This window comes from Zingiber officinale, chromosome 2A (assembly GCF_018446385.1).
Source record: "Zingiber officinale cultivar Zhangliang chromosome 2A, Zo_v1.1, whole genome shotgun sequence".
In the NCBI taxonomy this organism is placed as follows: domain Eukaryota; kingdom Viridiplantae; phylum Streptophyta; class Magnoliopsida; order Zingiberales; family Zingiberaceae; genus Zingiber; species Zingiber officinale.
In genome coordinates, this window is record NC_055988.1 from 126,115,558 (window position 1) to 126,142,235 (window position 26,678).

At 37.2% G+C, this 26,678-nt stretch overlaps 2 protein-coding genes across 4 annotated transcripts; both read right to left on the reverse strand.

Annotated features, from left to right (window-relative positions):
- Positions 1-3,259: 3,259 nt before the first annotated feature.
- LOC122042235 (probable cellulose synthase A catalytic subunit 8 [UDP-forming]) lies at positions 3,260-10,990 on the reverse strand. 2 transcript variants are annotated; one of them, XM_042602247.1, is made up of 15 exons: positions 10,695-10,990; positions 10,398-10,532; positions 10,051-10,243; positions 9,704-9,915; positions 9,527-9,614; positions 9,243-9,420; positions 7,382-7,648; positions 6,937-7,282; positions 6,720-6,857; positions 6,409-6,534; positions 6,070-6,282; positions 5,705-5,966; positions 5,246-5,448; positions 4,161-4,511; positions 3,260-4,019 (listed from the first exon to the last, which is right to left on the reverse strand). In XM_042602247.1, the coding sequence occupies exons 2-15, from the start codon at positions 10,419-10,421 to the stop codon at positions 3,435-3,437; spliced, it is 3,186 nt and encodes a 1,061-aa protein (XP_042458181.1). In that variant the 5' UTR covers positions 10,422-10,532; positions 10,695-10,990; the 3' UTR covers positions 3,260-3,434. The 2 variants fall into 2 exon arrangements, with proteins under 2 accessions (XP_042458181.1, XP_042458182.1); XM_042602248.1 differs by lacking the exon at positions 10,695-10,990 and having other exon boundaries at positions 10,051-10,127; positions 10,398-10,536.
- Positions 10,991-11,378: 388 nt separating this feature from the next.
- LOC122042236 (phenylalanine--tRNA ligase beta subunit, cytoplasmic-like) lies at positions 11,379-26,030 on the reverse strand. 2 transcript variants are annotated; one of them, XM_042602249.1, is made up of 19 exons: positions 25,812-26,027; positions 25,677-25,732; positions 25,467-25,573; positions 24,934-25,063; positions 24,698-24,813; positions 24,543-24,609; positions 24,189-24,230; positions 23,190-23,231; positions 22,850-22,926; positions 22,489-22,615; positions 22,220-22,387; positions 19,314-19,442; positions 19,104-19,214; positions 16,600-16,734; positions 15,414-15,488; positions 14,478-14,585; positions 12,431-12,517; positions 12,275-12,358; positions 11,379-11,635 (listed from the first exon to the last, which is right to left on the reverse strand). In XM_042602249.1, the coding sequence occupies exons 1-19, from the start codon at positions 25,867-25,869 to the stop codon at positions 11,567-11,569; spliced, it is 1,788 nt and encodes a 595-aa protein (XP_042458183.1). In that variant the 5' UTR covers positions 25,870-26,027; the 3' UTR covers positions 11,379-11,566. The 2 variants fall into 2 exon arrangements, 1 of the variants encoding a protein (XP_042458183.1); XR_006129187.1 differs by lacking the exon at positions 11,379-11,635 and having other exon boundaries at positions 14,478-14,509; positions 25,812-26,030.
- Positions 26,031-26,678: the final 648 nt, after the last annotated feature.

A 26,678-nucleotide genomic window follows, 5' to 3' on the forward strand; every position in this document is an offset into this window, starting at 1 on the left:
ATAAAATAATATCAAGAACCAAGCAAAATAATCATATAGGAGTCTGAGAGGCATACCCCGGTAGCCTGCTGCAAGTGGCTGTCACCGAGCTGACCGGGAGTCATTAGGGCAACACGGGCCCTGGCATCCTCCCATATTTTGGCAAGTGGTCCGCGGATGGTGATTTGATGTTCAGGGGCAGTTGGCCAATCAGCCGCCAGAAGGAATTCTTCAGTTGGGAGATGTAGGACAACCTTAATCACTTGACGACCGCTCGGATCAGACTGGGCTAAAGGTGAGCGACCGGATGACTCGCCGAGTGGAGCGGAGATTATGCCTGAGCGCCTAAACCGACGATGGACTCGTGGCGGAGAAATGACAGGTTACGCCTCGAGGGAAGTCGCTGGCAGATTGAGTTGTGAGGGAGTCCGATCCGAGGAAATTGCCTCGACCGAAACGGGGGTTGGGTCGACTGCTACAGAAGGAGCGCTGACCTACTCTGACACTGGTTCCACAGATATAGCCGAATGGGCAGGAGGATCCGTTCTGTGCCGCTTGCGTGTCACCAGCGGAGCGTCATCGGCCGAGTACCCCCACACCCTCCAGCGTAGGATGTCCAGCAGATGAGGTAGCATCGCCGACCGCTTCAGTTGCAGGGACCCGATCGGCCGACTCTCTTACGACGGGTGTAGCTTCTTCGCTCTCACCCTCGCGTGAGCCGACCGGCTCAATGCCCAAGTTGGTCATCTCCTTAGCATCCGCCGCTTTGATCTCAACCGCCCTCAACCTCATCCGCTCGATAGCGCGAGCACGCATCATGATGTCAGCTGCAGAAAATGAAAACAAATCAGTTAGATTAAAAGGGAAGGATGATCAAGAATGCTCTTACCCACGCTGCCCGGAAGCTCTGAGCGGATCGGACTCAACCCGAACACGTACAACCCGCCTTCGCAAAGTAGCTTGTTGATGTTGAACTTTTGGCCGGCCAGAATGTTGGCTGCATGAAGGTAGTCCGGCTGGCTCCTATATTTTCCGAGATCTGGTGGAAGTGGTACGATGGTCTGTCATTTGGTTCGGAAAGATGGCAGCTCGGGAAGATGCAAGTAAAAGTACTCTTTCCAGTGTTTGTTCGAGGTCGACATTTTGTCAAAGAAAACAAGGCCGATCTGCGACTGGAAGAGGAAGGTGCCCCACTCGGACTGTTTGGGGTAGTAGAAATAATGGAAGATCTTGGGGACTAAGGGGATGCCGTGCAGCCTAAATAGGATAACCACTCCGCACAACAGCCTGAAGGAATTTGGGACGAGCTGACCGAGCGGGAGGCGGAAGTAATTGCACACTTCATGGACGAACGGATGTAGGGGAAAGCGCAAACCGGCTACAAACTGGTCACGGAAGAAACAAATGGTGCCGGTCGACGGATCATGTGGCCGATCGGAGGGGGTAGCTAATATTAGTCCGTGGTCAAAAGGGAGTTCGAAGGTTCGGACAAGGCTCAGCGCGTCCCTTTCATCAAACCGACTCTCTATGATAGCATACCAGAGGTCGGGGGTGAGGTCAGATTAGCGAGAGGAACTGGCCATTACCGAGACAAGGGGCGAAGCAACGGAGAAATAGCAGGGTCGACGGGAAAGATGATTGGAACATTGCCAAAAGTGGCAAAAACTATGAGAGTGCGAAGAAAAACGCAAAAGAACGGAAAGGCGAGGGACAAAGAAGCCTTACATAGAAGAAGGTGATCGAAGAAGGAAACGAGGGGTCGTCGGAATGCTGAAGAACGAAGTCGCCGGAGCACCAAACATGAGCAGGAGCCCGAAAGCACGAACGCAAGCAGCGGTGAGGGAAGGCGATAAGAGCATTATAAAGGTTGAGCTCGAGTGCTCCGAGCCGTTGGATTCAGGGCACAGGGCCCGAGGATCGGATCCAGCCGTGGAATTCAAAAGGGCAAGGGTTGCATCAGCCTTGACAACCCGATCGTGTGGTGTAGGCGGCAGCGCCACGCGTCGCTCGCTCATAGGGGCACATTTAATGGGCTCTATTACTGAGGCATGGCCGCATGCTCACTCTCAATGGTGAGGATTTATGCGAATCCCGAGAAAATCTTAAAGACGTCAGCATTGACCGCTGTTTGATCGGCGAGGCAAATGGTGGCAAACCAAAACTCGCCTAAGTTCGAGAGAATGTGCTGCCGAGCGGCAGGATTCCCTTCCAGGGTCCCCAAACGGTTAAGCATTTTCGGCAGAGCGGCTGTCAGATCACCAGGCTAATGGTCCAGTCAGTCGAACTTAAGGCCTCCTTCGACTAGACTTGAGGGGGAGGCACGTGATCTGGCGGTAAGCACAGGGGGACCCGCATGGGCAAGGATCAACGACACGTGGAGGTTAAGGTCAGAGGGGTCAACCTACGGGTTCAGCCGATCAGAGAGGCCTTATGGCCGCCGGCCTGGAGAAGTCTTATGGCCGCTCGGCCAGGATCGCGCCAAGGGTGGTGTGAAGACAGCTCGATCACGAGTCGGGTTTCGACGCTCACAAGCTGCCAAGTACAGAGAAATTGCCGAGCTGAGCGGACATGCCGCTCGGCTGAACTGCAGCTCAGCCAAGGAAGCATTCTCGCTCGGTCCGCCACGCCTTCAGGGTCGAGCCCTACGGGGCCGAGTGGCTCTTCCGCTCAACCCGAAACGGACAAGGCGCAGAAGGGGACAAAGGGAGCAACGGAGGATATATTTCTTGAGACGTGTGTCGCCGACAGACAACATGGTTGGCGACTGGACCGGACAAAGAATCGTACGGTGGAAGTTTTCACTGTCACGTCAGAGATATGCCCAGACGATTGCAGCATGGTGCCAGACACGCTTTTCTGACACTGTCATTCCATGTATGCTTTGAGGAGCGTGCACGCTTTGTGATGCGTGCACACATCCCCCCGGGAGCCCTATATAAAGACCCCTAGGCTTCGACGGAGGTATGCATTCTACGTTACTATAGCTACAGTATTCATTCTCGTCTTTCTCTCTTTCCGCCGGAGTTGACTTGAGCGTCGGAGGGCCGTTGCCGGAAACCCCTTCCCGGCTCGGTTTTGTGCTTGCAGATTCTTGCCGGAGGTTCACAGCAGTCAGAGGACTATACGTCATCACTAGGAGTACCACGTACCCAGCGTTCATTGACTCAGCACTCGGACATGATCATTTATTATTGTAGAAATTATTCAGACTTCAAATGTTTTTTTTTCCAATATAGATTTTCTAGGGTTTGAAAAAATGCAGTAAGTTGAACTAGGGCAATTATGCCAAAATGAAACTGAATTTAATAAGATTGTCCACATTCAAAAGACAAACAGAGTTAGTAAACCAATAATAAAAATATTAACAATTTAATTTAAAGTGTCTTCACATACTTGATATGCATAAAACTTGTACAGAATTCAGTCTAGTCTAGTTAGTTTTTGTGATGCATTCTCTAGCAGTTGATGCCGCATTTCTGCACATCGGGTCCAGTTACCCGAGTCGTGAATGGATCAATACGGACCCACAATAAGGAAAAGATGGACGCAAGGAGAATGGACCAAACCACGACGATCGTCGGTGTGCGGTTTTGCCTCCCCATAAGGCCCTTGAGGAAGGGATACAAGTGAACAATCACCCAGAAGGCGAAGAAGAGCTTCCCAAAGAGAGGACCCCAAGATTGGTATCCACTGTTTATCGCATAGGAGATGCCCGCCACCACACCGACGAAATTGACAATGAGAAGGGATGTCGGCGGTATCAAAAGAGTGGTCCATTTGAACATGTAGAGCTCCGTAAAGTCCCCATCTTCATCAGAAGCTTTGGATGTAACAGTGAAGTTGGTGTCGATACCAGCAAGAACTTTGAGAAGACCTTGGAAGACAGCAAAGAGATGAGCTGAGACACCACCGATGACCCAAAACTGTTCGTTCCTCCACCATTCATCGATTCCAACACCACTCCATCGCATTTCCAGAATGCCGGTGGCGAAAATGGAAATGAAGAGAGAAATGAACCAGATACTTGCAACATTACTAATCTGCAATTCAATGGAACTAGTTCGAGATTAAAGAATTAGATAACATAGGAGTTTTTATCGAGCTGTTGAAACCCTCCACAAAATCTACAAATGTCGTAATACGGCAAGCAGTGATGTACTTACGACTAAAAAGTTTCATACCTGGGGGATAATGAATTTTCCGGTGAGTAGACAAATGGCAGGAAGTGTACAATACAATAGTAGGGGAACTGAAGTCAATGGGTAAATGGTGGTGTTGATGTATGCAAATCTTTCCAAGAACTTCAATCGTCCTCCGTACCCGTACCATATTGGGCAATGACGGCTGAAGAGAATCTCAACAGACCCCAAGGCCCATCGAAGCACTTGGTTCAGACGATCTGAAAGATTGATAGGAGCAGAACCTTTGAATGCTGGGCGCTCGGGCATGCAGTATATGGACTTCCAACCGCGAGCATGCATCTTGAATCCAGTGAGAATATCCTCTGTCACAGAACCATAAATCCATCCAATCTGCAGCAACAGACGAGTTCTACTAAGAATTCAACAATTCGGGAACAAACAATGCCATATAAAAATTAATGCATGTTAGGACATGTAGCTGCAGGTAATATACCAATCCTCTTGTGGAGCAAAACTGAATAAAAGACAAGAATATGAACAACCAGGACACCAGAATGAGCAGAGTTTGATGTTTGAGAGACTACTGATACAGTAGAGACTCGAGCGTCAATAGTAAACACTATTAAGGGTCTGTTGGAGTCCTGGATTGGATATATCAGAAAGTATTGTGATTGTAACAAAATACTCAACTTTAGCTATTATAAGATTGCATTATCAGTGCGCTAAGCTAAGTAAAATCGATATTGGCTGGAGCCTCTGCTGATAGGGCAATGTTGCAATATATCTATCAGTTTGTTTAATGTAGAATTTTCTGGAAGATAGAATCACAGTTTGTTCATGACAAGTTCTACTTAGAACACTAGGTTATCCTCCAACTGCTGGCAACTCACTTATCAAAAGAAGCAGAATCAATACATCCTAACAATCAACAAATGTGCACTGATAACGTTAGTTGTTCCCACTATGAAAATGAGATACTTTACAACAGTAAATAGAGGTAAGAAGCTGATTCGAAATCCCATTATGAATGTTGCATTACATAGACCAGTAAATATAAACTTTAGCAGACAGGCACCTGAGCTGAGTATAAAATAAGAAGAATAAAAATGTGGCTATTTGCATACCTCAGTTCCCCATTCTGTCCTATCCTCATAACCACAGCTGATGACATGGATGGCTTCTTTCAAAAGACACTCGTGAGTTGCAGACTGAGGAACACCGCCATGTTCCATCAATGTTGAGGCAACAAAGACTGCTGATTGACCAAACCTTTTCTCCAGACTCATTTGTGACATCAGCAATGACTTTTCATCATCAAAGCCAACACCTATTTATCCCCAAAAAGGAATGATAAAAAGGTTTTCGTCAGAAGATGAAAAGTATCCCGATTATGATTCTATTTCATTATAATAGTGAGATCTACTGAATTCAATTAACTGAGTTAAGATATTCTCTAATTGGAAGTGATGCAGTATGACTTCCATATCCATAGGCTGCTACATGATACATAAAGTACTTGTAAGCAGATGTAGTCTGCAAACTGACAAGGCACAGTATATTTTCCAAACGCTAAACAAACATACCTTCAACTCCCTCTTCTATATCTTCAAGATTAAATATTGGCACAGTATTATCCATATGCTTGTTTGACCTTTTCTTATCTGAATTTTTTTTGCTTGATTTAGATTTCTTTTTATGAGAGCCTCCACAGCAAAAAGAGAAGGTCTTCAATTTGTTCTTATTCTTGATAGGAGGTTCATAACCATACAAAGCTGTTCGGTTGAAGACACAACCAGTACCAACATAAACTGGACCTTGGATACCATCGAGACCTCTCAAATTAATCTATAATGAGCAGTAGAAACTGTCAGTCAAAGGACAATAAATCATATACTATAGCCATACTTAAGAAACAAAATTGGAAGCTTGGTAACATATATGTACTTACATCGAAAAACACAGTATTACAATTGGCATATCGATCATTCTTGTCGATACCATCAAACCTCTGAGGGAATTGTACATAACAAACTTGCCTACCAAGATTTGGATCCATAAGGAAGCACATTGCTTCTCTCAAAGCCTTGCTGTTGTTTATGTAATGATCACAATCAAGATTCAACATGAAAGGTCCATTAGTAAGGACTGCTGACACACGTACCTGTGAATGAGGTTAAAGACATTAACAAACAGGAGATGTTCCTCAGCTAAGTAAAATATTACTTTCATAGTGTTAAGTAAATACTCAGTTAGCGGAGATATACTAAATCATGCATTAAGTTCTTACAAGAGCATTCATAGCACCAGCCTTTTTGTGATGTTGGAAACCTGGGCGTTTCTCACGTGATACATAGACTAAACGGGGAAGTTCATTGCCTTCAGTGTCAAGCCCTCCACTATGGCCCAAGAACACCTAAAAATCATTCAAAATTGATTATGAACAGCATTTATCTTGAACCTTGAGATAATGCCCATGCAATAACAGTAATCATTTTAAAAGTTTAAGAGACCAAATGGATATATGTTGCTAATTTTTAGATTATTAAGCATAATGAATATCAAAATGTTATTTTATACTGATAACACAAATCTAGCAACCTGGATCATTCCAGGGTGATCTCTTGTGTTATTCCCAGGCCATGGTGTGCCATCCTGCATGATCCACCCTTCGTCAGGAACTTTTTGTGCTTTTGCAACAAGGCCATTGATACGGATTTTAAATTCTTCATATTCCCTCTGTATTGAATAAATTGTTTGATTAGAAGGCATAAAAAGGCATGAAAGCATACATCAGTTAAAGGTATGAAAGACAGACCTTCATTGCTCTGCGATCTTTCACAAATGAAGGTTGAACTTTATCCTTGAGGTAATCAATTTTCTGCGAGAAATACCATTCAGGAGCCCGAGGCTCAATGCTGTATTTCTTACAGAAAGGAACCCATTTCCTTCCAAACTCTGAAGTTTCAGAGAGTGCTTCAAATGTGAGCATAGCGGCACCATCATCAGAAACATAGCAAGAGACCTTATCAACAGGGTAGTCTACAGCCAGGATTGATAATACAGTGTTGGCTGTGACAAGAGGAGGCTCTTTTAGAGGATCAACTGTACTGACAAAAATGTCAACAGCAGCCAGCTCTGATGGTTCACCTTCTCTGTCATATCTTTTTTATTTTTTTTTAAGTGAAAGTCAATAACCAGCCCAAACAATTATGTTACAGTATTTAGCGCAAGAGAAGAATTTAGAGAACAGCACTGGTTACCTTATGGACAGTCTGTCAAGATAAGTTTCACGATTCACAGGGAACCACTTGGGGAACTGATCCAATATCCAAGAAATAGCAAACCATATCTCACATATTACAGATAATAGCCATAAAGCATATGCATTGCGGACAGGATTTGTGATTCGATAATGGAGGAAAACACAGAGTATAACAAGACGTAACACAATCACCATCCTGTATGGATTTATCTTGGAAGATGAAATTGGCACTTTCCTAGAAAGAGGCTGACGGGCTTCATCATTTCTGCATTACAAAATAATGAGAACTTACATTAAAATGAGAACTATACAGTAAAAGTCTAAAGAGAGAGAGAACATCTTAGAATGATTAAAACATTCAATTGAGCAACTTGAAATTCTACAGAGCTGTCAGCTATGAATGAAGTGATGAAAGTATCCTTTCAGCTTGTAAACAATAAAATAAAATGAGTTAAATTATCCAACTTCAAAGATAAAGATACCCGGTTGCTTCATTTCCAAAGAGCTACATACTAATTTCTACAAATAAAGAAGATGGAAGGATGAGATAAAGAAGAGTTCATCTATAGGACTAGAGCCTACCACCAAGATGTCAAAAGAAAAATGCCTTTTAAATTGACTGTAGTTATACGAATTAGAATATCAGAGAATATAGAAGCTAACCATTTCACCATTGATCAAAGGCTTAAATACAGACTTTAGAAAGGCAAAACGGCCTCACAACTCCAATAAATCAAACATTTTTTGCAGGAGTCTAGAAAGCCAAGGTGTAATTGTTGCTCTATGCTGAAAAAGAGATTTTGCATGAGGATAGTAGTAGATTTTGATCAAAAGTTGATATACCTAAATCAGTAAAGAAACCATATGTTTTTCCTTGAAATAAGTGGATATAAGATGCATGTATATTCCTCAAAAGAATTTAGGGCTACGTGTTATTTTTAGTTTGAACAGAGTCACCAATGAATTTAATGCAATTTCAAAAAACAACTAATCGAAAGCAAACTATTGATCTAGTGAAAAATCTACCAACAATTTAGCCCACGTTAGCCTTAGCAATCAGTTGCTTAGTTGGCCATGTAGTATATCCAAATTAGTTGGTTAGCATGGTAATCAACAATCCAGTTCAAATTCATTGAATGGATCTTTACTGTTACATTTGATGACTGCAGGGTTTGAGTAGGTAGACTTAGGTTTAGTAGGTTAAATTCAATAAATTTAGAAGATATGTTGATTAAAAGATGATTAAGCCTACAATAGAAGGCTATATTTGTTTAAAATGTGAAAGTTTGGACAAGATCAGTATTTTAAAAGTTTAAGCTAAATCCCAAAAAAAAAAAAAAAAAAAAAATGTTTGAGCTAGATCTCAGCATTTAACCCTAATTGTATGAGATAGTTATCCAAGTTCGCCAACTCAAGAGACAGGAAAATTGAACTTTGCAGTGACTAGATATTGCATTCAACCAGAGGAAATATCTTTGCCTTTCATCCTGATATTAGTGTGCATTGATCATAAGGAAAAGTGAGAATTTTAAATAAACAGGTATTTTATAGCAGGGAAAATGCACTTAAAGAGCAAACATCACTAGACAAATGTTCATTCAATTAACTATTATGAATTATGGCCTTTAAGAGGATTACTGCTGATTATTACTAAGAAACATATAAATGGAAAAACATCAACGCACTAGTAATTTTTTTTAGGTCCACATGGGGGATCAATTCCTAGACATGTGGGAATTCCATACAAATGCCTAACCACTTGAGGTACCAAGTTGGTAGCTTAGCAAATTTAATTGAAAGAAAAAGATAAAATGTTATGCATGAAAAACTAAAGAGATTGAAAGGGCAAAAAAACTCACAATAAAGCATCATCCATATTATAATCAGTAGATGCATCAATATCCCCAACTCCCCTGCCTTCAGAAGGTGGGTGACTAGTACCATTGGTCATTGCCACACCATTTTTGTCATGCTTCATCTTCCATCCGTCAACTCTCTCTTTCCAGGCAACATTGCCAAATTCTCTGGATGTGTTAGCTGATCACGGTAGGATAATAATTAGAACATATAAATCCACATTAGCTGTGTATAAGAAAATACCAACTTAAAGTAATAACCATAAAAGCAAAGTTAAGCCACCTACGTGACCGGAAAGGTAGAGGATGAACATGTTTTCCACCTCCAGAGGACATCATATGATCAGGTGATTGCATTGGAAGTTCCCCTGATAGCTACAAGAAGATAATGTAAAAAAATTGTTAGGCATTTTCTCACAAGGGGAATTGATAAAAGAAATAACTAAATAATAATAAAGGCATACCCCCTGCTTATGAGCCAGCAAGGGCATGTGATTCTGAGGGAGTTCTCCACTATCATATTTTGGACCAATATCTTCCCCTTGCTCATGCTGCCAACCCAACATGCGTTCAGCAATCTTTGGCTTCTGATCCTGATTTCCAGTTGGATAATTGAAATCTCTCACATCATCAACATCAGCATCGTCATCCTCCTCTCCATAAATAGGAGGGCTTCCTACACGTAACAACAAACGAATCTAACTAAGAGTCTTACTTTATGAAGATTTGAGTAACATTGAAGCACTTCAAATAAGAATCAGAGCAAACTTTAAGACATATGACTGGGATCATTTCAGAGCCAAGGCAAAACCTTTGTGTCTCTTGTACTTGGTCTTGCACTGGGGACACGACTGTTTCCCATCCTTCCTCTCATACTCATAGCAAGGCCTGCAGACAGGAAACCCACAAATGTCACAGGCAACGAATAGATCACCATCCACTGTTGTGCCCACACCATCACCACAAATTTGGCACACATGGCCGCTAGAGTGCTTTGCAGGTTTCTGCATCCAGTCAACGGTAAACGGAACATCAACATCACTTGCAAGGAAAATGACACTCTGAATCTAAATATAGAGACTTTTAACCTTTAAACAAGACATATTTCAGCATAAGGAACAAACAAACGAATTATTTCGTTGGAATAACAAAGCATACCCCTTTTTCTCCGTCAGCCTCCATTGCAGTTTCCAAACCCAATCCAACCTTTAATCAGATCCGCAGAACAAATAGCTCAATTATCAGCAGATCTTAGATTAACAAGTCGCCTAAAATCTGACCGGCATTTCGCTCCTGTCAAACCCACATGACATTAATCACCCAGACAAACATCCACAACATCCATATCCGACAATGGAAACCACAACATTTCCTCAAATGAACAGACCTATCTAAAGATCAATCCAATCGCATCAAAAGATAAAATTTCTAGAAGAACAGAAAGAAAAATCGCACCTGTAGTAAAGAATCGGTCCAACTGGCATCCGAGTGAGCACTCCAGCCCTGATCCTCCAGTTCCTTCCAGTGCCAACACGATTGAGAAGAGGAATGACGGGAGAATCTCGCAACAAGAGTTCAACCACCACAAACTAGTATTCATGCCAATAGAGAAGCGATTAAAGAAAGAAAGAAAGAAAGAGGAAAGAAAGCGCCGCTTTAACTACGCGAGCCGGTGAAGGCGCGTCTACTCTACGAGCTGCCCATGGACTGTCCCCTCAACGCGTCAATGGAGATGGCAAAAGAAAACAAAGAGCGTGGAGTACGAAGGAGAATCGATGGCACCAAGATCCGCTCCAAGGACCCAAATATCAAACCTAGTGTATCCAGCCTATGGTCTGTAACCACGTGGACGGCTCCGATGCTCGAATCACACGTTGCAAGAATCGAGGAAATTAAGTAGATAAAAAAAATATATTTATAATTATTAAATATCATATGGCATTTCCGTAAATTAATATTTTTGATTTTCTTCGAACAAGAGCAGTTTTATCATTTTTTATATTGTAATTTTTTAAAAAAGTTTTTGAATTTATTGGTATTTTATATTTCTTTAACACATACAAAATACTCTTATATCACATATTCATTTAATGACTTACCTTTTCATATATTATTATTAATTTTTTTTAGTACAACAACTGGATGCAATGTGGTATCAATAACTGGATTCAAGAGAAGTGGCAAAAGACATTGATGATCCTAAAATTTAACAGAATGAAATTAATCATAATTTAGAATAAAATCAAAATAAACTCTAACTGAAAAACGAATGAGGAGAATAACAATGATGACCAAGCCACTGTATGCCTTTGATATAGATTGTAACCCTAAAGCAATGACCCGATATCGATCTCCATGAAAGAACAAGGGTCTGGAATACCAAATTTCTTCAGAACCTGCAAATATCGGCGAAAAATCTTAACCACAATGGCTGTATAACTGCATAACACAATCCGATAACAAGGAACCATGAGTGTCGCTACATCAAACATGGTACCCGAAGCTAATCCAAAACTTCAGATGAGAGTAAAAGAAGCAAACGGTTCAAGCACACATGTTATTACTACTTTACAAAGACTCGAAAAAAAGAAATTAATACCGATATGATTCCTACTGATTATTAGGAATACGAAATGGCCACCATAGTGAAGAAAAGATTAAAAGACCGAGCTTGGGCTTGACTATGAGACAAATGGCTACATAATACCATTGCAAATTAAAGATGCAGTGTCAAGAAATTAACTAGAGATCAACAAGAGTGTATTATCTTTTAGTTCTCTTTGAAAATCAATGAGAGGTTTTTGAAGAAGAGTAGAAATCGTTGTCTTCGACATTAGTTTAACAAAGCATAATCCAGGATATTTAATCGTCTTATATACTACAAACATTCTACTATTATTTAGCATCCTGAAGTAATCTAAGCATGTAAAATTTGGTAAAAGAAACCTAGTAGCCAAATTGCTGATTCAACTATTTCTAAATAAAAACCCTAAGCCAGCATTAAATTTTGCAGAATTCAGTAGTTTATACAGTACCTCAGGATGAACAATTCCGAAATTCCCAATTTGCTTCCCGTTAAATATAATGCTGCATTGTCTATTAGGAAAATATTCCGGCTCCTGCATTTACAAGCAAACCGTATGAATAAAAATCTCAGTGGTGCATAGAAGTGAAAAATACAGGACTCTTACTTCTGAGGGCTTAAGATAATTATCTGGGACTTTAATATGAGGTGCTCTTACAACTTTCATTATTCTTTCCACCAATCCCAAGATTTCCTGCATAATGAATTTAAATGATTGGATGTCTCCTTATCAAGCCTAATTAGAATTCATGTTCGCAAATAAATTTGTACTCTATACTATGAAAAAGAGAGAAGAGAGAAAAAAAACACACTACTATATCTCATACTCCCTACAAAAACATTTTCAATCATTTAACATTAAGATCACTGAACATAATTAATTTAAAAATGTAATAGATAATCTAATATTATTGGTTGTATAGCCTTCCGTGGAGTTCAGATAAGATCCAAGTGATTGGGACATAGATTGTTTACGTTTTTGATCAGATGAGGCAAGGATTGTTGTAAAGTAATAGTCATGGTGCTTACTATGTTAGACACAAACAAGGACTGTGTTCAGACATTATAAAAGAAAATTTGAAGACGTTCTCTGCAAAATTTCAGCTCAGTACAATTCAAAAAAACAATTATCAAAGCTATCAGTTTCCTGAGTCCATAGTAAGCATGCATACGAGAGACATCCATTTTAGTGTTTTAACTTGTAACTTGGAGTTTCATGCATAAGTGTCCTTTAGGTGTCTATAAAACCAAACTGTCTATCAACTGATTTTGGTTCACACTATAATCAGTCCAAATAATAAAGCCATAAAAAATAGCATCAAAGCCAGTCTTTTCTTAGTGACTAGAAGAACAATAATAAAGAACATAAATGTAAAACAATTAAATCTAATATCAGCCAAATATGTCTTTTGAGAATGTCCGATGTCCATAATCAAAAGACAATGTTAATAGAAACATAGCCCTTACTCAAAAAAAACAATTTTCATCTAGATTCAATGGCGGATATTCATGAAAGATAAATGGCTTTAGCAAAATAATAGACGTGACAACGGCTGATAGAATCATATGAGAATATGGGTTTGGCCTCCACGGTTGGCGCAGTTGGTAAGTGCATGGGATAATTGCCAATTTGGGTTCCTGAACTCCCTCTCAATGGCATGTGGCAATCGTAAGGGAACCGCTAATGTAGTGGTACCACGTTTTTATATGAGAATATGGGTCATGACATTCAAAAAGAATTCAGTTTAAAGTAACCAAAATATGGAGTAGATTGATAGTAACAAAGTGGGTGAAATATACTTTTCTTTTATCTGATAGTTTAAAAAATAATATTGAAACAGGTAAAACAACACTTCATTAGCCAAAAAGTTTAGGATGGGGGCCATAAAAAAAACATCCTTTGTTTTTGCAGATGCTGCTCATTCATCTAATCATCATAACATTGGAAGCCTTTGAGACCCTTGCTAAATGTGTATGGTATACGCAATTGGCTCTTAAACATGCATAGTTACCGTCCATGTTCACAATAAGCAAGTCAATTGCAACATGTTTTATGAGTCAATATATTTATTTATTTATTTTATACTAGGTATCTGGATCTTACAAGCCAACTAATCTTGGGATGCACACCGAGTGAATCCAAGAAGCGAGGTGGCTCCTAACATGGTGCCCCAGCATCACCAGTTGTTCGAATGCGGCATTGCATGTGGTGCGTGGGTTTCAAACCCTCGTTGCTTGGGAAAGCGCCCTGCCTCCTACCACCACATCATGCCCTAGAAGGCGTTTTAAGAGTCAAGATTGTTCATATACCAAATATATCATTTACTGGATTTAGAATCAATATCACCCATATACAAGATCTCCCACTTAATAAATATCAGAAAGTTAGCCCAAATCTAGATTGATTGTAACATAATTCAATTCTTAAAAGCAATCATGAACCAAACCACATTTGGTGTTATGAAAGATTATTTTTTTAAACCGTATCTGCATAGAAATAGTACAGCATAGTGCTATGAAGTCTAGCTTAGAATCCTTAGATATTAGGTCGCCCAGGAAACTAATGAGCAAAGCCTAAAACATCTAGCCAAAAATGAAAGAGCAATCAACATAAAGGGGAGGGAAGGAATTGTTCTTTCAAAAAAAAAATTTACCTCAAATCCTGAGGAAACATTACAATATAATGCTGCAAGTCGACGATTGTTTGATGCACCAACATCCCGATCACCATCCAACACAACAACATCACCAACTTCAAATATCTAAGTAAATACAGGATTTATATAAAAAGAAAGAAAGTATATTTCAGACCAAATGATGCAGAGTCCATTCAAACAGAAATACTGAACTTTGTCCACCTAAATGTGCACGAACAAGCAAACTAACATTTACCAAGCATAACATAGCTTTTCTTCTTTAAGAAGTGACAACCGAAAGATTTTGAGCAAAGAGGTTGTTTGCACAATGGAACATATTCAAAGGAGAAAACATGAATTTGGTGGCCTATTAAAACAAATATCAATAAGAATCCATGCTAACCAAGGTAGGGCAACAGAAATTAATCCCGTGATTGGCATCTGCATCTTTTTAATATAATCAATAATTGGTATATTTCCATATGTAAAAGCTACGTTTATTCATGAATATTAATAAGAAAAAATTGAAAAAAAAATCACTAGATTTAGGATGTGGTCAGTTGAAAAAAATTCAAATTATGAAACTGAAGAAACTAGTAAACTTTAATAGAGAGAACTGGGTCACATTGAAATACCAGCTAAAGTAATCATATCTCACTCTACATCATAAATTAACCAATGGAATCAATTACATCCCTCATGATTCTGGCATCTAATACACTTTTTTTCAGATGAGAAATCTAAATAATTAGGAATTAATGTGTTATCAAGAGTAAAATGAACACCAAAATATATCCAGAGGATTTCAGTGTTTTTATTAAATTAGTGAATAATTACCAACATCACCAATCTACTGTTTGAACAACGCAAAAAGTTCTGGATTTTAATAGTTGATAGAGAATCCACAAGATAATACAAGAAGGAAACCTGTTTAGTAACCAGAATATTATATACCTTTATCGGTCTGGGGTGGTCAACATTGTGCTTTAGGGTTTTCAACAAGCATGACATCAGACTCGTTCTGACAACCTGTAACATGGTTCCAAACATACATTAACGTTAGATCTCAAAACAGAACATAATGGCTTGAAGCTTAAGAAGGTTATGCCACAGGGCAACAGATTTTTGTCATGGAGATGGAGAGAGAGACTCGATAGGGAGGGAGTGTCAAGTGAACATTATGTTCATCAATAAACAGTCAATAATCAGTTGAATAAAAGCCCAATTGCATTTGTTTGGTATTAAATAATAATTATAATAATAAACGAACTTGATTACTAATGAGCTTGCTTAGTTAATTTTTATATACAAAAATGATGAACATGACCATAGTAATTGATAAGTATACACAATTACATTATGTAAGACATCAATCATATGAATAAAATGGGTAATGTTTTTCCATCTGTTGAAATCCAAGGCCTAGAATTTAGGGAAAGTTAACAACTGATAGAAATCCTTGCAAATAGAAAACATTGAAGAGCTCGGTTCTTAAGTCTAGCTACATCAAGAAACTATATATAGCTTTCTTATATTCACATTAACAATCAAACCATTTCATATGCAATTAGTTAAGACGGATGAAAATGAAGTTTGCATAAAAGCTTTAGATAACTCAAATCTATTATTCAACAAGAATATAAAAACTGAGTGGTTGAAACAAAGAGAAGTTTTCCCTAAGGCTAAAAGGAAAATTGTATAGGATTTTGGGGTGCATCCTGCTACACTTCATGTGGCAAAACATCGGGCTATTAAGATACAAAATATGAAATATTAATGTAGCAAAGTGCTAATATAGATGAGCAGTGCTTCAAAAGATAACATATAAAGAAACTGCTACTTGGAAGAACTAAGTGTATAGTTAGACAAACTTAATCAATTAGAACGGAAAATGCATGCAGCAAGAGATTAATAAAAAAACTCAAGTTAAATAAAAAATGATATAGTTGACGCGAACATTAGTAACGATATAGCCCCAGTTAGAGTTCAATAGAGAAGTAAGATCTATGAAGTCAACCTCAAATAATTGGGTTTAGCATGGCTTGATGATGATCAAAGAGTTGGTATCCAATGAACAAACTTAAAGAGAATATAATGTTAACAATTAAAACACAAGTTAGTCAAAAGTAAAACATGAAACCTCGAAGTCAGCAGAACGAGGATTTGCTATGATAACAGCTTTATCTCCATCGTCCTTTCTCCTTAGCATCGAAAAATTTTCTTCAAGTGAGCACAAAACCCACGTTAAGACTTCCATATAACCTGCCCTTGCAACCTACATACAATGGAAACTTTATGAAACCTTAGATGTTATGGAAAATGAAGCTTCCTTAGGCAAGAGGCATAGAACAATGAACTTAGCAATTTCTTCAATATAATGTCAAACAAGAATATTTAATAAAGGAATAAAGGGAATAGCTACTAGAACTAGGAAAAAAAAATAAATGAAGTACAACAAGTAAATCCTATGAAAGACCACTTGTGCCCCATTAAGGGTCCAAGACTCTTAAGTTCAATGAGATAGACTGATCAGGCACATGTATTTAGTGAGTCACGAAGCATACAGAAACAACCAATTCTCAAAATGTCATAATTCTTAAGATTGGAATTTAATTTCTTAAGTTGTATTATAGAAGATAAGCTCCATCACAGAAACCATGTCCAAATAAAGATCAGATAATTTGTTCACACAGATCATTACAGGTTTTTCCTTTTTCAGTAATTTGTTTTGAATTTTTTTACCAAAGATCTTTAATTTAACAATATTTTTATCAGAAATCAAATTAACAATTTGTAAAATCTAATTGCAATTTGAAACTAACAAACAATATAATCTTTGGACTATTGTTTTATTAGCATAGTATTTATTCATAATTTATTAAAATGAATAATTATAAGTGTTTAATCTTCTGTATTTAAACTATATATCCTAATACTTTTAACTAATTTTTTTAAATTTATTAAACAAAAATAAGTTAATCCGTAATAACATTTTCCGATCAAATTAGTAAATTTTATATTTAAGATTTTTAGTTGATTATTGAAAATCTTTTAAGAAAATAAGTTGAAGTTTTGATCTAAATATATATATATATATATTAAATTATTGTTTTTATTCCTTATCAATTATAAATATAACTTTCTAAATTAATTCCCAATGACATTATAAATTAAAAAAAAAAATAAAGAATACATAATTTCTATAGATACTTAATAACTTTACAAGATAAAATTACTATTTTCATTTTATTTATTTTGAATGTATTTATATTTATTTGCATAGCATGGGCCAACCTAAACGCTCACAGAATCAGAGTTGTGAAGAATTTTTTAACAAAGCACATGAAATGACAAACAAAGTACAAGCATTCCACATAAATACTCTAAAAAGAGAATCAACAAGAAAATAAATAGAATATTCTTTTGAAATGTTACTGAATAGATGTTCACTTCAAATAAATCAAGTTTTCTTATTTCTATTCAGTAACAAACAATGTCCAGAATGCAATTCTGAAACCAGCAGCAAAATATATGTGTGCTATATGTCCTCTCAAATTTAGCAGTAAAAAATCAAGCATGAACAATGGTGGCATGAGTGATAATAAGTAATGTGACGCAGAATCTAGCCTGCCAAAATTATTAGAACAGTAAGCTAAGGCTATGTACTGCAGAGAAGGGGAAGGAGAAGGGGAAGGGGAAGGGATTCATGAAGTTGCATATTTGGGTGAGGGAACAGGAAGAAGGAAAAGAGGTGGGAAAATGGAAAATGGAAAATGACAATACTATCCCATTTTTTTCTCTCGCAACCTCCTCTCTTCGTTCCCAGCAACACATCCACAGCGGCATCACAACATCATCAGCAGGTCTGATGAAGGAGAAGCACATCGCAAGGACAAACCAAACTACATCGACCATGACAGCCGCCAGAATACCACCAGCCAACCTGACCTTGGCAAGGAGCACATGTATAAGGAAAGAATCGATGGGCATCACACAACCAAGGACGCGAGTGAATGTGTTCATTTGACCAATTAGAGTTCCATGGAGAAGATAAGGGGAAAACCAACCAAAATACAAGTAGGTATAGGGTGTAAGTGATTCAAAAATCAAGGATATATCGGTCTTCTCATAATTTGAATTCCCTCATCCGTCCAAAATTGGGTGTGGCAAAATTAGCCAAAACCTATCTACAGAATCACACTCAACCATGACTTCCTCAACTTTTTGTTTTGCATAAACGAGGGAAAGGATGTATTTCAAAGCCTCTTCCCTCTCCTTCCATCCAAATACGCACCTTCAATATTAAGTTGTATACCATATAGCAAAAAGGCATCTGTAATACCAATTAATGTGACTCGCATGACTTTCATGTGAACCTGCGAAACACACAATATGAAAACCATAGAGGTTTTCATACAATGATATTTTAGTGGAAAACATCGCTTTTTAGCATAGCATGTTGAGTTCAGCAGCAAAGAAACATCTGACCATAATTGAATGCAAATAAAGCAGAGAAAACCATTAGTTCAATTATAATCCAGTAAGAGCTAGATTCTAATGACAATAAGGGACTCAAGCAACTTAAGAAGTAAATTAGTTATCCTAACATTCAAGGGAATAGACAAAATAACCATGATGCCCTACCTCAGCTCTGACTTTATCAGAAAAGCGATTCAAAGGTTGTCTCCCTCCAGTAGTCATGCATTTAGGTTTTGATTTTGGGATGTTGTTGTATCCATATGCAATAGCTACATCCTTTAAGAACAAAAATAATTAATGAATTCAAAGAAAAAGAATAATCAGATGTGGCATTAAGTGAATCTAAAGAATTAACAGATAGGTTATAAACCCCACTTCCATCACATCACGAGCATGTAGAATGTCACTGCGAGTGGGAGGTACAGATACAACAATATTACAATCTCCATTGGCCAATGATGAATGCGCTGCTTGCAGTTGCATTTTGTTTAATAAGGTTACCACCTGCCATATTTAAACATTTAGAATTCTGCATCTTCAGAAGAGATTTTGAGTACGAGACCATGCAATGAGAAGAATAACCTGCCATAATTACTAGGAATTCCTCAGTGCCTACTTTTAAGAATACTCACATAGCAAGTGTTAGTTTACAGCAGATAATAGTGGGAAAAAGGATTACAGCAACTAATTTAGGTGTTTAAGTAAAAAAGAAACAGAAAGAACAATTTTACTAAGCATGAGTCCTGAAAAAATAATACAAAATACCTGACTAAAGTATCACAATTGTAGAATTTATGTGTAGGTTACAACTTCAAATATCTCAAATTACTATTGGCTACTAATATTCAGTATACTACAAAATCAAAGTTATTTGAAGTATAAACAATTTCAAATAAACATTGGAAGTCCAAAAAATGAAAGTTGACAACATAAATATGAGGATATATGTTGCATGCATCCTTTCCTCTGACACTGGAAGTTGAACTACTGGGTTAAAAGGAATATCACAGTACCATTTACAAATTTGAACCAATGACTCAAACTCATGGCAAGTCAAATATAACAACAACCAAGCCTTATCCCACTAGGTGGGGTCGGTTATATGGATTCTTTTATGTCATTAAGCTCTATCTCCAGGTATATCATGTTAAATAATTTTGTAAGTCATTCAATACCTTATTTCCCTAGACACTTCCATACCTCTATCGGAATATCATCTGGTCCAACGGCTTTTCCATTGTGCATCCCATTTAAAGTTTGTTCAACTTCTGAAGTTTGAATTCTACGATAAAAATTTAAATTACTATACTCATTTGACCTACTTAAATTACCTAAATTAAGTTGGTCGCTTAAACCTTCATTAAAAAGTTGATATTCCACCGCTCTTTTATTTCTCCATCATTTACTAATATCCTATTATATTCATCTTTACTACATTTTATTTGGATAAGATCTCTTGTCTTCCTTGCTCTCACTTTAGCTATGCTATAAATATCTCTTTCCCCTTCTTTTGTATCCAATTTTTAATATAATCGTTCATAATTTCATTCTTTGCTTCATTCACTCTGTTAGCTTCTTTCTGAGCTATTGTGTATTTTTTTAGGTTTTCCTCATTCTTACAAATATATAATTCCATAAACTATTCATTTTTCCTTCACTTTCTCTTGTGTTTTCTCATTCCACTACTAAGATTCCTTAGTGGCACATGTCCCTTTGACTCACCGAGTATACCATCTGATCCCATGTCGTATTAGAATCACTGTATATTTCATCTAATGTTTGTACTTCTATCTTCTCCTTAAATACATTTTATTTCCCATCCTTTAACTTCCACCACTTAATTCTAGGAGTCGTATATATTTTATTTCTATTGATATTATGCTGAAAGCGTATATCCAACATTACTAACCTATGTTGGGTAGTTAAGCTTTCTCCAGGGATGACCTTGCAATCTTTACAAATCTTATCCTTCTTCCTAACTATAAGAAAGTCAATTTGTGATTTATTATTGTCACTTTTGAACGTGACTAAGTGTTCTTCTCTTTTCTTAAAAAATGTATTAGCTAATATAAGGTCATATGGTATCGCAAAATCTAATATAGTTTTCCCTTCCTCATTTCTCGTTCCAAACTCATAACCCCATGTACCCTCTCATATTTCTTATTTTTTCACTCCGACATGCTCATTTAGATCATCTCCTATTAAAATCATTTCATTTGACAAAATGTTTTGTAATATTTCATCTAAGTCGTCCCAAAATCTTGTTTGACAGCTTCATCTAATCCTACTTGCGCTGCATATACGCCAATTATATTCATAATTTCTTTCGCCACTATTATTTTAAGGGCTATAATTCTATCCCCTTTTCTAACTACTCCTGTAACTTCATTCTTTAACGAACTATCTACAACAATACCCACTCCAGTTCTTGTTTTACTATTTCCTGTGTACCATAACTTAAAACCCGAATTCTCTATCAGTTTTGTCTCCTCGCCTACCCATTTTATCTCTCGTACACACAAAATACTAATTCTTCTCATAATCATCATATCTACTACCTCCATTAATTTACCAGTAAGAGTTTCTATATTTCAAATCTTAGATTATTAGTTTTCCTATCATATTTGTTCTTATCCAACCTATCGTGTGAGAACTCTTGTCTATTTAACACTACACTCAAGTTCTCATGGAGATGTAGCGGTCCTTATCAATACGCTACAATTGGACCTTGCAACGCGAACTCTTGTATATTTAGTACTACACCCGAGTTTTGGAGATCTAGCGACCATTGCTGAGACGTTACAGTCGGACCTTACAATGTGTTCCTTCTGAGGAACAACCTAACATTAGTACAATAATTTAATGAATTCATTCATTGAATATTTGTCATAGTTTTAACGCTGGCTGGCAACCTAATGCAACTCTCCTCCTTTATCCGGGCTTGGGACCGGCCATAACTGGTTCATCACGGGTGGAGTTATGGCAAGTCAAATAGATTAAAAAAAAAAGGAAAACAATAAAAATATATTTACTTGCTTGAATTAGAAAACATTAAATTGGCTGCCAATGGTTAAAGAGCATGCACTAGCATGTTAAAATACAGGAAATGAAACTGATTTTAAAGCTAAAGACAGTTGTACTTAACTACTTCTAGCCTACAAGAGCTAGCCAGTGTGCACCAGCGAGCATTCGCATATACAAAATTAAATTGCTTTATGTCTTTAACAAAATGACTAACCAACACAAGAAAACATTTAGCTTAGCAGAATTAATATCAATACCTCGGAAGCATCAAGAGAGATGCCAATTGGATCAATTATCTCAGATAAAGGGACCTCCATCCTTGTAACTGAAAGATCAGGACAGATCATAGATTTACCATCAGAATAAACCACCTCAACTGGTTCTACCTCAAATTTATTTGTGCAATATTCAGAGAACATAGTCACCTATTAAGTAAAGGAAGTTAGACCCATTAGAACATAATGTGTCATCTACTATAAGGCATAATCTAGCAATTGTTAGCATCCAAAAGCATTTTTCTGCTTACCATTGTATTCAAAACAATCTTAGCTTTCGTCAAATCAGTGGCAGTACATTCAATGAATACATTTCTTGTCTTTAGGCTGATTGCTGAATGTGTACCATTAATAATTGGTGGAAGTGAGAGAACAGTTCTGCAGAAAACAAAGATGCGTCACTAAAAATGTAAGTCAGTGCTTATGTTATAACAAAGAGAATACAAAATTTAATATTTTGGTCATTCTAGAACCCTGCGCCACCAGAAGTACATTAAAGGGCAACATATAAGTATAACATTAGAGAATAATCAAAATCAGTTATCTAACAAATTAACCAAGAGATTGTCAGATTGTAGCCAAATAATGTGGGTACCAAATGATTGTTTTTACCTATTTCTGTCATAGATCACTGGGTACACAGGAGAGTTCTCAATTATGTGCAAGAACTTCTTAAGCTTCATATCTGACTGCAATATACAGAAATGGTAATAAGTCAATAGTCTTCATGGTTTTAGAAATTTGCATATTCACAAAACAGAGCATACAAAAGAAATAAACTATTAATACACAAGTCAACAACAGAGGCAAGCCACTGTGTTTCAAAACAGATAGGAAGCATTTACATTAAGCCAATATTGGCGTAGAATAAGAGCTTTTAAATAGAAGAAAGAAGTTCTGCATCAGTGATTAATCAATCAATTTATTGAAGAAACAATCTAGAAAAACTTACTTTGTAATATTCCAACAGCTCGTCAGCCCTGAAAATTTTCACCTTGGAAGCAGCAAAGAAAAATAGAATTAAACCAAAATTATATGGATCAATTATTTAACACAAAAAATTTACTAGAAATAAGACTACAGACTACTAAAAAAGACATAAATTATTGATTGCAAACTTCTCCAATCAATAAAGTTATTTGATTCATACTATTAGTCGCAAATCAGTTTATTCTCAGTAATCAAAATCTATTCTGGGTTTCTGACTTGATCTTCATGAATTTCTTAATCAGTTGAAATTATCTGATTCTTACTGTTAGTCACAAATCAGCTTATGTAATGAAAATCTATTCAGAGTTTCTGACTTGATCTTCATTACGTAAAATTAAATTAGAAATGATTGGTTTTAGGTAGGTTAGAATTGGTACGGTAATGAAAAGGATAAGGAAAGTGGGAAACTATTTGAGTTACTTATAACCTCAGTATCGAAACCAAAGAGACAAACAGAACATGGCCAACTATGAGAATAATTTGACCAAAGAAATGAAGCCTAACAGGCAGCTCAGAATAAAAGGAGAAAGAACATAAAGCTAACCAAAGAGTCAGGACTGTATACTATGTTACCCAAAATGTTGATGCAGAATGCAAATTAAAAAAGCAACAAATTATCTCTTGCATAGCAAACCTAGATAGGATGATGAATGTAGCATTTTGGTGCATGCCAATGTTCATATGATGAAACCCTTATGAAATTGGGACTTGTCACACGAGCAAATATGAGGGTTGGATTAATGTGTGCCTAAACCATTTGACACTGGAAAAGGTTGGATGTGAAATTGCAGTACTTTAGCTTCATTAATTTCTAACAAATTTTCAAATGTAGCATATTGGAGAAATTTTCATATAGAAAAAAATGAAGAATGACATGTGGATCATGCAAAAGCAGCTAGAATTAAGTGATATTTATAGCATCATACTGTACAAAGACGACAGTAAGTAAATATTGAAGCACCTGCTTTAAAGGCACAAAATTAATCTCTTGAGGTGGTAAAGCCTGAAAAATGAAAAGGAAAGGAAAAAATTGTAAGAACATTGGAAATCCTCATATGAGAGAAGAACAATGGTGGGGCACTAAAAGCTTCATTAGCTATTTCATGTGAAGAGAAAAAAAGGCATAGACATTTTGCTAACTGTGGCATGTTGAGCAATGCAAGGATTTTCCACCTACTACCTAGAATCTCAATATAATAGCATTCAGAATCGTGTCATCTGCAGTATGATATAAGAAGAAGACTTTGATAATGTACTATATTAATAATGAATTCCATATCTTCTGAATAATTTGTGCTGGCTATGCATAGGTTACCTCATAGGAAAAAGGACCCTGTATTGTATCCAAATCATGTGTCCCAATAGCAACTAAGGTTCTTCGCCTGGTATTCCAAGAAGAATAAATTTTGACACTGATTCACCAACAAAAACAATGGAGAAAACGAGCAATAATTGAAACATGTAGCATACCTACATATATTTTGGTGCAATTTATCTTGCAGGTCAATGAAGCTGTTGTATCTTGCTTCATCAAAGGCTACTCCTCTCAAAACAGCACAAACAACAAAAGGCCGGATCAATGAGGTCTATTAAATAAGAGAATCATGTTACAAACCTTGTTCTTGTCTCAAAAAATAAAGAAAAAGATATAAGAACAAAAATAAAACAAGAAAACCCAGGAAGCTTGTCTCAATCATTTTAATCACCTCAGGTTTGACATGCATTTTGAGTATTGATTCAGGTGAGACATTAGTGACTGTATACAAAGGGCTAGCTTCCTTTTCGTTGAAAATTCTAAGAGCTCGAGCAATTCCTTCAAGACAGAGCAAATCGTATCTGCGGTTGAATAACCAGACAGAAAAAGGAGGTTAAAACCAATATGGCATCCATCATGGGTATCATATTTGAACTGCAGAACTATACTGAATAGTTTTTCTTTCTTTCAATGCATTGCATCAGCCTAATAGATCAAAATAAAAGATGAAAAAAGAAAAACTCAAGCCTAAATACTAGGCTAACATGATCCAATTAGAAACCAGAAGCCAAAACTTGATGAAGTGTATCTATACAACGTTTCTTATAACACAGCAACAGTAGAGAGATAACAACAATTTTGATCATCTTTGCATGTCAATTACACTCTGAATAAAATAAATAGCTACTGAAAATGAAATAATTTCCTTTTGCGTCTCCATGAGACAGGTTGACTAAAACAGACTAAAAAATAATCGAATTTTACCTATTGGCGGCAACGTCAATCTTATATATGACCTCCTCGTCCTCATCACCAACTTCTTGTTCTTCTTCAAGATGCCTCTCCTTCCGAATGATGGCTTTCTCAGTAGTCTTCAAAGAAATGAAACGGATTGAACAAACAAAAAGTAGAGTAAGATTAAGTCAACAAGCACTAGGAAAAATTAAGATAAAAATCAAATCATGGATAACTCACAACATCATCGAGCTCGATGCCGAACTTGAAACATAATTCTTCGAACTCCTCCTGCGCTGCGATCGTCAAAAAACGAAAAATAAGCAACGTGGATAAGGAACAAGGAGGAGATAGAAAGCGTAGAGCGGCAATTACTATAAGTTTCGCCGAGGGCAGCAAAAAGGCGGTCCCTCCCGACGTTGACTGTCGGCATCGGCGACGGAGCAACGGCAACGTGTGTCGGCGGGAGATCCCCTAAACTACCAGCAAACTAGCGGGGGAAATACTGATGCGTTAGGGTTTAGAAATACTGTCAAGCTGGTTTTGTTTGGCTTCATCCGTTACTTGTTTTAATTCTTTTATGAACAAGATGCCTTTTAATCCCGATGTCCATGTATCCGAACCGATTGATCCATCCGGACGAAAGTTTTCACCAGCTATCAGCTATTAGATATTAACTATTAATTATTAGGATCTGTTTAATTTAAAATTATCCTGATAACTTTAGGAATGATTCAATCTGATAACTATTAATTATCATTGATTTGAACCCTCGAGTACGTTGGGGTTGTTTTGTGTTGTGCATGATTATAATAATTAAATACAACCTATTACTGTATTTTTTTTTTACATTATATTTGATCTAGATTACATGTAAATTCCTCTATGGAATATAGGATCGATAAATATAAATTTTTATTTCCTTTTGTTGCGGCTTGTATCCTTGTTATGTGTGGTGCTATTTTGAGGACCGGAAGTGATGTGAAGAAGGAAGCAAGATAGACGCGACGGCTTGATCCATTGATGACATATTGGAGGGCAGCGATGGATGAGGCCATAATAGTTGAAAATTTTATTTTCATATTTATTATCTTTATATGCTGTTTTTATGTGCTGTGATGTGTGTGCATGTTAAAATTCCTCAATTTAAATAACTAAGTAGGAGAAAGATTATTTAAATAAATTCCATGGTTTCCATTACTGGTTTGTAAGTGATGCATTAAAACTTGCGCGTTGGCTTTA

What these genes read in the sequence shown, in the direction of transcription:
- LOC122042235 (XM_042602247.1), bottom strand. Translation starts at nt 10,421, where the DNA reads ATGGAGGCTGACGGAGAAAAAGGG. An exon ending in ATCACCCTGGAATGATCCAG is followed by an intron (nt 6,535 to 6,719) that starts GTTGCTAGATTT and finishes AATGATTTTTAG; the next exon opens with GTGTTCTTGGGCCATAGTGG. An exon ending in TATAGAAGAGGGAGTTGAAG is followed by an intron (nt 5,449 to 5,704) that starts GTATGTTTGTTT and finishes GGGGATAAATAG; the next exon opens with GTGTTGGCTTTGATGATGAA.
- LOC122042236 (XM_042602249.1), bottom strand. Translation starts at nt 25,869, where the DNA reads ATGCCGACAGTCAACGTCGGGAGGGACCGCCTTTTTGCTGCCCTCGGC. An exon ending in GTGATCTATGACAGAAATAG is followed by an intron (nt 22,616 to 22,849) that starts GTAAAAACAATC and finishes TGTTTTCTGCAG; the next exon opens with AACTGTTCTCTCACTTCCAC. An exon ending in ATGCTCGTGATGTGATGGAA is followed by an intron (nt 19,215 to 19,313) that starts GTGGGGTTTATA and finishes TTGTTCTTAAAG; the next exon opens with GATGTAGCTATTGCATATGG.